Below are 12299 nucleotides of genomic sequence, written 5' to 3' on the forward strand. Positions count from 1 at the left end.
ATAGTCTTACACTGAGTCTTGGGAAATGTAGTTGCAGAGGAGCATGGTCTGATAGTTGATGGGGGGCAGATACACATCTGATAAGATTTGTCTGAGGTAGCCAGCTGTATTTCTATAGATGATCAGTGTCTTGTTTTAGCCCCAGCCTGAATAGGTAGGTGGGCTTTCAGTCTGAGTCATAGGTGGAGTCTTTTGTTAGGTGCAGACTCTGTGTCTTCTGGTGTCTTTGATCTTTTGTGGTGTTGCAGGCAGGCTGCTTTAGAAGGATCTTTCAGGTGGGAGGAGACGAGAAACTGGGCATCTCTTTGAAGCAGTTTCTTTTGTTTCTGAATAGCCTCTTGTTGAGGGTAGTAGATGTGTTAATTGCTTTAGGTAACCACCCAGCCAAGCTTTTGTTATCAGTAGTTACCAAAGGGGGGAAAAGGGGGGGATGAAAGCCAGATCAGTTTATCTGCTGCAGTTTCAATAAGTCTCTAAAGCTGTATTTTTATATTGGTATATATTTGTATCTGATCCAGCACAATCAATAATTCTGCTACATTTTTCAATAATTCTGACAATTAAACTCATATCATTACACTAGCAAAGCAATGCAAATGTATGGCATACAATAGACTAGGCAAAGGGCCTGCCCTAGCAGGACAAAGACAAACAGGTAATACTTGCTGACAGAGGTAACACCTCTGGTTAAGAAAAGGGTTCATTCTGTCAGTACACAGAATGAACAACCGTGGCAAGCTCCGTCAAAACCAGAGTGGAGGAGAAGCAAAACAAAGGGAAAAGAAAGAGTCTCTTGAGGACCTACACCGCAGGTAGAGGCAAGAGAGGCTCACTCTGCTCACAGAAGACTAGGAATGTCATCTAAGACAAGCAAACAGTCACTGAGGCGCCCAAGCCGAATTCTCCCAACTCAAGCATAATAAAGCAACAAAGTCCGAGCTGACGCTCCCAAGGCAAGCAAGGTGAAGAAGCCAAACCTGAGCTGATGCTCTCAAGGCAGAAGACTCAATGGCCCTGCACAGCACCCAAGGGCCAGGAACAGCCCACGTGGACCCCACTGCACTCCAAGCACTGCTCCCTCAGCCAGAGATACCTCGAGACGTGGCCTCAGTCGCTGCACCTGCAGCATTCCCCAACATCCAGCCCACACAGTCTTAAACACAGCAGAAAACCACTTGCTGCATACAGCGACCAAGGACTCACGGTGGGCGATTGGAAACTGAACTGAGCACGGGAGGCTCTGGACTTACAGGCTTGGCAGCAGGCTTCACTGGACTCAAGCAAAGGTGAAAGATTTAGGCAGAGCCTTTACTCCTCAGGACTACCAAGCTTGAAAGTAGGCTTCACAGGAACACAACATTAGGTGAAAGCTGTAGCAGAGCTTTACTTCTCAGGACTACCAGGCTTGAAGGCAGACTTCTACTGGAGCACAGCATAAGGAGAAATCTGTAGCAAAGCTTTACCTCTCAGGACTACTTGGCTTGGAAGCAGACTTCCACTGAAACACAGCATAAAGAGAAAGCTTGTAGCAAAGCTTTGCCTCTTAGAACTTCCTGGCTTGGAAGCAGACTTCCACTGGAACACAGGAAAAAGGAACAGCTGTAGGCAAAGCTTCAGGCCACGGCCTCGCAAAGAAACAGAATTTGGAACTAGCAGAGCCCCAGGCAGGCCTGGGCTTAATCAAGGATAATTGCTAGAACACTGAGCACACTCAGAAGCCATCTTAAGAAGTGCTCAGTGCTAATGACATCACCAGCTTGGCCTCCTCCACCCTACAGTGACCCCACAGGTCACTGACTGGAACTGCAGGTAATTTTAGTAGGTTTAGAAGGAGGAACAGGGCACTGACGAGGAAGGCACGGATGTTGGTGACAACGACTGTGTCAGTTTGTCCTAGTGTGTTTTGTATTTTTTGGGTTATGGGTGGGAATTGTCCTCCCTGGTGTGGTGGGAATTGTCCAGATGGGAATTGGTAGGTGGGAACTGACCTAGATCCCTTTCTGGCTATGGCCACCGCCTTGCCACATTGTTTTGCTACTTTGAGATCTTTGGATATTATTATCCCAATCTCTCTCCTGATCTGTGTTCATCAGTCTCTTTTCCCCTATCTCATACATCTCCTTTGGATTTCTATACCCCAAGTGCATCACTGTGCACTTTTTTGCGTGACATTTTAACTGCCAGACCGTAGATTATTCTTCTAATTTTTGTAGATCTCTTCTCATGTTTTTTGCTTCCTCTGTGGTGTCTACTTTGTAGGATAGCTTCGTGTTATCTGCAAAAAGACAATCATTTTCCTTCTAACCCTTCAGCAATCTTGCTTACAAATATATTAAATTAGAATAAGTTCTAGTACTGGTCCCTGAGGCACTACTCTACTCACCTTCTTTTCCTCTGAGCAAACTTTTTTCACCACCACCCTCTGTCAATCAACCAGCTTCTAATCCAGTGGGTCTTCAACCCACTCAGCTTATACCTCTTGTGAGGAACCATATCAAAGGTTTTAATGAAATCCACGTAAATTTCATCTAACTCATGCCCTTTTTCCAGTTCTCTGGTCACTCAGTCAAAGAAATCAATCAGATTCATTTGGCAGGATTTTCCTTTGGTAAAACCATATTGCCTTGGATCTTGCAACCCATTGGATTCTAGGAAGTTCAATATCCATTGCTTCAGCAGCATCTCCATCATTTCTCCAACCACCAGCCTATAGTTTCCCACTTCTTTCCTGTCCCTGCTTTTCTGAGAGGGATCACATACTCTCATTTCCAATCCGGTGGAACCGCTCCTGTCTCCAAGGATCTGTTAAATTCTTAAGAGATCCTACTAAGATTGCTCTGAGTTCCCTCAATATTCAGAGATGTATACCATCCAGCCCCCATGGCTTTGTCCACCTTCAGTTTTTCGAGTTTATAAATACTTTTTTTACTTTGAGCTGTGCAATGTCTGTTCCATTCCCTTGGTAGATAATCTTGGTCCTTGGGAGAGTTGATGCCTCTGTGTCACTGTGCAGTGGTTCCCAAATCTGGCCTGGAGGCACCCCAGTCAGTCAGACTTTCAGGATACCCACTATGAATATTCATGAGAGTGATTTGCATGCAGTGGAGGAAGTGCATACAGATCCCTTTCGTGAATATTCATTGTGGGTATCCTGAAAACCTGACTGGCTGAGGTGCCTCCAGGACCAGGTTTGGGAACTATAGTCCATAGTCTACCTCAGCCTGCTGTGACCCATTTATGTCTGGATTGCATTATCCTCTGTGGCATAAATGGATCACAGTAAGTTCAGGTAGATTATGACCTGTGATACAAAGGAATCCACTCTCCCAGCTGTTGTTGCTTTAGAGCATTATGATGCTCATAAAATAAGAATTGTGGTGGAGCCAGAGACAAAGAAGGTAACTCAATGCAAAAGTCACCCGCAAAGCACTGACAAAACAATCCAAAACAGAAAATTCTTGCTGCTAAGGGATACATTCTGTGGGTTTCACTGTCTTTTCTTCATGTTCGATTGTGAAGCGCTGCGTACGACTGGTAGCGCTATAGAAATGATTTATAGTAGTAGTAGTAAATGCCTTCCAGGTTCTTCTGCCAGCAGGAATGCCAACCAACAACTGACTGAATTTCTCCCTAAGGATGCAAATTCCTGCAACATAATACTAGCTATTAGTGCTGGTTATCAGACACATTTATGTTTGTTTGTTTATTCATTTAAATTTCTTATATACCACCTGCAAGCACGACAGCTATCAAAGCAGTGTACGTTCAGGTACAGTAGTTTAGTGTTGTTGTTTTTTTCTGCTGTGAATTCTGATAAGGAATACCCAGGAACTTTCAAAGAGAGAGAGAGAGAGAGAGAGATGTGCATACGGGCAGAAGTTGCTTTGACTTATTGATAAACAGTAACACAGCAGATAAACAGATAAGCAGCAGAGATAGAGAAATATATGTTGCACACACCAAGACAAGGCATTCAGGAATGCATTCACTAGGTAGGAAGACTCTCACTCCAGCTAATAAGTCTATGATCAAAACCTTGGGAGCTGAGGTTCAGGGAAAGAAAACAGGATAGTGCAGCAGGGCAAAGCCTGCATTCCTGCCTAGCTGTTCTGCTAGGAGACCCCCCCCCCCCCCCCTTAGCTTGGAAAAGCTGAACTACAGTCTAAGAGATTAGCCAAGCTAGAACTTCTGTATCACACCGAGAGTCTATTTAAAGAAGGTGGCGTCTGCAGAAACATAACATCCAGCTTGGCGAAGGCTGGGTATTGATTTCCTCCTCCCTTCAAAGAGGACATAACATAGTGCCTTAGTTGGAAATAAGAAAAAAGGAAGAGGGCAAGCGCCACCTATTCTGACATGCTTGGAAAGACGGTATATTACCCTCCCCCAGCTCCACAAACTGTCCCACATATCTGCAGCCCTCTTTCTTCCACAATTCCCAGGTACTAGAACCTATTCCCGCGGGGAAGTTTGGATTGTTCACCAACTCTAGAAATGGCGATGCTCCCAGAGCACCCCCTAACCTTGACCTCCACCATTCCCATGCCCTAAGCAAAAGTTGTAATAGTGGCGACATGATGCTCCCCCCACCCCTGGGCTGGAGAGTATTGAAGATTATAAGGGGGAGCCTCATGTAACCAAAGATGTGGAGGGGCATATCGATTCTCCCCCATGTGCAACTCATGTATCCATCTGAGCAGTGCTGCTACATTATATAAGCTAGATCTGGAAGATTTAGTCCCACCCCCACCGCTCCCTAGAGCTAACATGTTTAGTGTGCCCTATCCGTGCCCTTCGATATGACCATATAAAAGAAGTCACCACCCCCCCTGTATACTCCCTCATCTTTCCTAGTGATCCAGAGGGGCATCATCTGGAGCGGGTACAGTATTTTAGGCAAGAACACCATTTTTACCAGGGCCACCCTACCCAAAAGGGAAACAGGGAGGTCTCTCCACCTATTACATAGCATACGAATATGGGCTACCTGGTCCCGCACGTTTTTAATATACATAATCCCAAAATCAACATGTAAATAAACCCCCAAATACTTTAATGGCCCTGAGGTCCAAGTCAGTGGGAAATTAGGTACATTTCTGCAGGGGCACTCAGAGGACAATGCCATCGCCTCCGATTTATCGAAGTTAATTCGCAGTCCTGAGAAAGCACCAAACTGCTGTGTAAGCTCCACCAGGATCACTATGTCTTGAGAGACATGCTCTAAAAACCAACATATCATTAGCAAACAAATTTATTTTAAATTCCTGAGGTCCCACTCAGGGCCGTGCCTAGGGTCTCTGGTGCCCCCCCCCCCCCCTGTGAAAATGATCACTCACCACTTGCCATACTGACAGGAATTGTCAGCAATATTCTTAGAAACAAATTGCTATACATTGCAAAATAAGATAGCAGATGTAAATTCTCAAAGTGGACATATTCCAAACACTAAAATGAAATAAAATGTTTTTTTTTCTACCTTTGTTGTCTGGTGACTTTCTTTTTCTGATCATGCTGGTCCAGTATCTGATTCTGCTGCTATCTGTCCTCTTAACTCCATTTCCAGGGCTTCCTTTCCATTTATTTTTTTTACTTTCCTCCTTTCTTCTTCATTTCTTGCTCTATATCCCCTGTGCACCTCTTCACTTAACCCTCCATTGCCCTTGGTACAAAATAAGTACCTGAATATATGTAAACCGCTTTGAATGTAGTTACAAAAACCTCAGAAAGGTGGTATATAAGTCCAATTTCCCTTCCCTTTCTTAAAAACCCTTGTGAAACTGAAGCTTTAAACTGAAGAATTATATACCATGAAAGGATGTAAATTCTGTGCTTCCTGTCTGTGCAATTATAAAACTGTGATAGTCTTGGCAGTGTTTGATGCTTGTTTGTGGCCTATGTGAAATCCTACAGTGATCTCAATCTAGTTCCAGGGCCCACAAGAGTCCCAGGCACATTTCAGATCCTCTCAGGTTCCCTGCAAGCACATCTCATCACTGACTTGAGAAGAGAGATTGAGGAAGCAAATAAGGAGAAGTGCTGCTGGATGCTTAGGAACAGTGCAATTTGCAGACTTTTCTCTGTCCATTCCAGGACATGACTGCGTTACATGCCTCGTTCATTACATGTCACACAAGCAAAATTCAATCAACTTCTCAGCCTCAGCCGACCGAAACTATAGGATTGTTTTGTTTTTTGCTTTGCTTTTCTCACTGCTCCAGAGGGAGCCTCCCTACAGCTCAGCAGCGCTTTAGAAATGTTATATAGGACAAAGGAAAGGGCTTGGTCCGACTTTTCTCCGGCCCAGAAGCCTGCAATGTTTTTGGCACTTCCTCAGACAAGGTGCAAAGTTTGGCTGTGCGCAAGACACAAATGGAACTCGTTCACTAAAACAGAAACTGCTTTCAACTGAAAGCAACCCGCACCCAACACCGTAGGAGTAAACTGTGCTCCTTCCTTCTGGTGTCAGCATTAGGAAGTACAGTGCTGCGATGCAGAGATTCTCCGCATTTCTGCCACGTTCGCCACCTCTGAAATAGGCTTCTTCCAATATCTGCACAGATTGAGATGAGAACAAGACTGGGAGGAGCTGAGGTAAGCAACAGGTAAGCATGGCGCGGTGGCGCCCTCCTGAGGTCGGCGTCCCCCTGCGGTGCTTACCTCGCTTACCGTGTTAACACGGCCCTGGTCCCACTCGGATACCACATAGTGCCTCAGACTGACGAATTTTACACGCTAGAGGCTCAAGGGACAAGACAATAACTTAGGGGACAGTGGGCAGCCCTGTCTCGTTCCCCTCTCCAACCCAAAGGAATCAATGAGTTGACCATTAACCAAGGTCTGTGCAGTTGGGTTAGAATAGAGCGCTCGGACCCCCGTTAGGAATTCCCCCCAAATCCCAAATTGGGGTAGTACCCAAAACAAATAATCCCACAAGAGTTTATCAAACGCTTTTTCAACATCCATACTAGTTATAATAGCATCTCCTGGCTTTCCCCTTCTAGCCGAAATCGCACTCAATGCCCTTAGTATATTTGTGGATGCAAACCTTCCCGGCACAAGCCCTGTTTGGTCTGGTTGCACTAATGCCAGGAGCACTTTCCCCAACCTGGATGCCAGGATACTCGCAAAAAGCTTCAAATTTTGATTGAGCAGGGATATCGGACAATACGAGCCTAAGAGCTCTCGATCCCTACCCGGTTTGGGTAACACCACAATACTGGCATGAATAAGTCTACTGACTCCCTGCTCTTGTACTGATAAAGCCTGGCATATTGCTTGAAAGGGGCCCACCATGTGATGCCCCAAGATCTTTTTTTTTTAATTTAATCATTTATTTATAATTTTTAATTTTACAAGGGTCACTTGCAAACAGTAATACAGAGATGACTGTACATTAATACAATATTAAAGGAAAACAATCTCAACTAGATAAATGGATTATATACAATCTTTCTCTTTCTTAGACCACAAAATGAAATAGGGAGAGTGAAACAAGACAAGGAGATCAATTAAACAACAGTAAACAAAGAAAACGTGGTATTAACCTGATTATCCCCAGTTATTATTTATCTGAATCATTATTCCGCATTGATCGTAACAAGGACATGAATTGAGGTTGGAGGGGGGCAGACTCAGGAGTAATGTCAGGAAGTATTTTTTCACAGAAAGGGTGGTAGATACGTGGAATGCCCTCCCGCAGGAGGTGGTGGAGATGAAAACGGTAATTGAATTCAACATGCGTGGGATAAACACAAAGGAATCCTGTGTAGAAGGAATGGATCTATGGAATCTTAGTGGAGATTGGGTGGCGACACCAGTAACTGGAGAGTAAAACCAATGCTGGGCGGACTTCTACGGTACCCTGATCATGGCTGAATAGATAAACTCTAAAACTACTAGGGGTCTTATTACTTGTTATCAATGTAGGCGGATGCAACCTAGTCTGGCTCACAGGGAGCGATGGCAGAAGGAGTTGGGGGTGAATATTGATGAGGGGGATTGGTCCTTCTTTGAGGATAGCTGGTCCAAGATTTCTATTTCAGTTCCTTTCCAGGAGAATGTACTTAAAGTGCTCTATCGATGGTATTTGACTCCGGTAAGGTTACACCATATGTTTCCTGGGGTTTCACCACTGTGCTGGCGTGGATGTGGACAAAGGGGCACAATGGGCCATATTTGGTGGTCCTGTTTTAAAATTTGAGCCTACTGGAAAACTATACAAAATTTATTTATTTATAGCATTTATATCCCACATTTTCCCACCCACAGGCAGGCCCAATGTGGCTTACATCAGTCTGAAAAAAAGGCATACATTAATCCGGCAAAAGCAATTAAGTACATGGAAGAAGGAGAGATCAGTGAGTAATTACAGAGAAGGGAAAGGGGCAATACAGTTAAGGATGTCGTTAAGATATTTACAGATCAGCAGTTATGGATGCAATGGCGGGACATTTGTGTAAGCAATTCCAAATAAGGTGGTCTTGAGAGTTTTCCTGAAGGTCAGATGATAGGGAATAGTTTTAACAGATTTAGGTAATCCATTCCACAAATTAGCACCAACATAGGGAAAGGTGGATGCGTAAGTAAGTGGCTTTATACTTGAGGCCAGAACATATAGGGTAATGGAGAGTTAAGTACGAACGAGATGATCTGTGAGAGTTCCTAGGCGGTAAGTCAATCAGGTTATCCATATAAGCTGGAGCTTCACCGTAGAGAATTTTATGCACCAGGGTGCAAACTTTAAAAGTTATCCGGTTTTTGACGGGCAGTCAGTGTAATTTCTCACGTAGTGGCCTTGAACTTTCGAACCTCGATTTTCCATAGATCAGCCTTGCAGCTATATTCTGGGCAGTTTGTAATTTGTTTTTAAGCATTTTTTTGCACCCTGCATAGATTTCATTGCAATAATCAAGGTGGCTTAATACTAATGTTTGAACTAGATTGCGAAAAACATCTCTAGGGAAATAAGGCTTTATTCGTTTCAGTTTCCAAAGAGCGAAGAATGCGAAGAATGAAGAGTTTGTTTGTTGCTCCAGTGCTAGGTTTCTATCTACTATTACTCCTAGGATTTTCAGAGTATCAGAGATTGGTAAGGCAAGCTCTGCAGTGATTAAGGCAGATGGTTTGTACTTGTTATGGAAAGAGGAGAGTAAAAGGCAATGAGTTTTCTCAGTGCTGAGTTTCAATTTAAATGAGTTAGCCCAAGCAAGCATGGTGTGCAGCCCCAGTCTGATTTCATTGTGTATTTCGCTTAAGTCCTTTCTGAAAGGGATATAGAATGTGATGTCATCCGTGTAGATGAACATAGACTGCAAACTTGGTTTCAGCGACCTGTTAAATGGTCTGCAGAATTTTTTGTATTTGCAAAAAACCCACCAGGTCTTACTAAATCTCAGGCGTTGCTGACTAGGCAAGCAATGGTGGCGGCGAGAGTTGTGATAGCAGTGTATTGGAGAGCAGCAAACGCCCCACCTTTGATGAGATGGTTAAATAAACTGTGGTACATATGTGAAATGGAGAGACTTTGCGCTGTGCGTAGTCACACGGAGACAAAGTGGGAGGCGATATGGGAGCCTTTTCTGAAACACTGCACTAGCTAGGGGGAGACGGGTTGGGGTGGATGGGAAGAGGGGTGGGGGTAGTTGGGTGAGCTAGGTGGGTGATGGGGTAGGGGGCCATGGGTATTCTACTAAAACTTTACAAACCTGAGGTCACTGTTAGAGATCTTGGCAGCATTGAAATTGATATAGTCAACTGATTGTTTTTCTGTTACTGGAAGGGGTTTCTATGGGGGTTATTCTATATGATCTAATTTTCATGAGTGTATGCTGTTTGCCTCCTGAAATATTTTTCTGTAAAGGGATTATTCAACGCTTAATAAAGACTTCATACAAATTAAAAAAAAAGATTTGTTTGACCCCTGATGCAGGCTTTGATGCCGAAACATGCCCGTGTCGGGTCGTCATTTTATCACTAATAAAGTTTTTTGGATTTCCTCTTCAACTCATCCTCACTTTTTGTGTTCATTGTTCATGGTGCAGTAGACCTGCAGAGGCCAGTTTTAATTAAGGTAGAAGTTCAAAGGAGTAAACTGCCAGTCAAATTAAATTAAATGTATGGAATATGGTCTAACTGTAACCAAAAAAAAAACTCAAAGTACTATATTAACGCAAACATTACTCTGCATTTCTACTGTCAAAGTTTCAAGAGCAATTTCTTTACCAGCAAGCTCTTACTACAGCTGTAATGTTACAAAATCTGCAACCAAAGACAAATACAAAAGGAGTCAAGGATTCAGCTCTAGAGATGTTATGTAAGACTACTTTACCTCTTCTGGACATCTTTTTGAAGCAGTCCATCAAGCAAATTAAGGAAGTCTGGTGATGGTTTGGCTGCAATGGATCCTGCAAGTCAAAGTACACAATATTACAAATATTTAAATCTGAATACTGAAAAACCACCGTTAGCTTAAACATCGTCAATGATGGGGTAGATACAGATTTCTCTAATTCTGTGTCTACATGAAATCATCAACACCCTTACAAACAGCTTTTACTTCAAAAAGGAAAAAAAATACCCTGAAAGTTCATGCAAGGCTAAAATACTTTGCACTACTCTGAACTTAACAACATTAATTTTCACCATTTACCACAATATTTATTATACATTCACCAAAAATCTTGCAGCATGGTATAACATAATAAAAATCCATTATAATGGATAATTACATAAACCAGAGTGACAAAAAGTTTGACCAATAGCCAAGACTTAAGACTTTTTTTTTTTAATAAAACCCCATATTAATAAAATTCCAAATGTAAAGCAGCAAATTATTCCACAAAAACATCAGGAAGCAAGAAAAAAACCTGCTTACAACTACAGGATGGTTGAGCACCTTTAAGAGAAGGAACTGTCCACAAACTCTGTCCTGCAAAACAGTTCAAAATACACTGATACACTAGTCTAAAATCTTAAAAGCCATCAAGAATACCAAGCTACAGGAAACCAGTGGAAGTCACGTGATGCCGTGCTAGGACAGCGGGCATAGGTGGGACAGTTCCAGGGCCCAGATCGCAAAAACGCACCTTCCATGAGACTTATTTTGGTGTCTGAACCAGTAAACTAGTGGCATAGGCTCTGGGAACCCACGAGGTAGTGGAAAGAGACTTATTTCTAGCTGCAGTCATGTCTACAAAGCTACAACGGTGGGAGAAAGAGAAAGCGCTACACAGCGATTCCAAGATGGCGGCAGGAGAAGATGCCGGTGGCTGCTCTGTAAGTTCCGCGTGGGTGGCCGAAGTTGTCTCTGAAGAAGGCTACTGCGGACTCATTGGATAAACGTTTACAGTAGGTGGCAGACAAGTTGGATACTGTGGACGGAAAACTGGAATCTTTAAAAGGTGAATTTTCTACACATTGTCAGCGCGTCTCTGACTTACAGGACCGAGTGCAGCAACTCTCCTCCCTGAATACCATGTTACAAGCCAAAATGCGATCACTGGAAGACAAGGTGGATGACATTGAAAATCGATCTTGGAGAGGAAATCTGCGTTTGGTTGGTCTCCCTGAGAGTATTGCAGATGTGGAATTGAGGCAATTTTTGAAGTCGTGGTTGGTTTCTACTCTGTGCCCTTAAGAGACCAGAGGAATCTTGCCCACGGGTGGTTATTTTCAAGATCCTGAACTTTGCACATAAAACAGAAATTCTAAGAGCCATCAGAGCAAAGGGCCCCCTCTCATATGAAAACAAGAAGGTTCTATGCTTTCAGGACTTTTCAACTCGGGTTTGAGACGGGCGTATGCCCCTGTATGTGCTGAGCTACACCGTCAACATATGCAATTTGCTTTGTTATATCCTGCCCGACTTAAGATTTTTTACAGAGGGCAGGCCTAAATTTTATGACACACCTGAGGCAGCTCAGGTCTTGTTAAAAGATTTGCCTCCATCAGTGGATATTGCGTGAGGGGCTGTGGATAGGATCTGCAAATGGAACTGCCAAGTCTGTGTTCACCTGGTCTCGGACCTTTGATGAAACGCTGTGCTGGTTTGGGACTCCAGTGACCGGAGCGGATAAATGAGAATGTCTATAATGACGGTGGGGTTGGATTTGCTGTTGCTAAGCGGTCTTGCCTGTTGTATTTATACTTAAATCATAGCCTATTGTTCCTGTCTGTTGAACTTGTAAAGCGAATGCTACATACCTGTAGAAGGTATTCTCTGAGGACAGCAGGCTGATTGTTCTCACTGATGGGTGACGTCCACGGCAGCCCCTCCAATCGGAAACTTCACTAGCAAAGGC

The 12299-nt window shown here is 43.6% G+C and overlaps 1 protein-coding gene across 1 annotated transcript in view; it reads right to left on the reverse strand.

Annotated features, from left to right (window-relative positions):
- Positions 1 to 12299, reverse strand: part of ULK4 (unc-51 like kinase 4) — a gene marked incomplete in the record, with an annotated part of 1752451 nt that overhangs the window by 1392064 nt on the left and 348088 nt on the right. Inside the window, 1 exon segment of the mRNA XM_030209369.1 lies at positions 10328 to 10403. Coding sequence (XP_030065229.1) covers positions 10328 to 10403 — 76 coding nt within the window.

This window comes from Microcaecilia unicolor, chromosome 1, assembly GCF_901765095.1.
Source record: "Microcaecilia unicolor chromosome 1, aMicUni1.1, whole genome shotgun sequence".
Taxonomy (NCBI): Eukaryota; Metazoa; Chordata; class Amphibia; order Gymnophiona; family Siphonopidae; genus Microcaecilia; species Microcaecilia unicolor.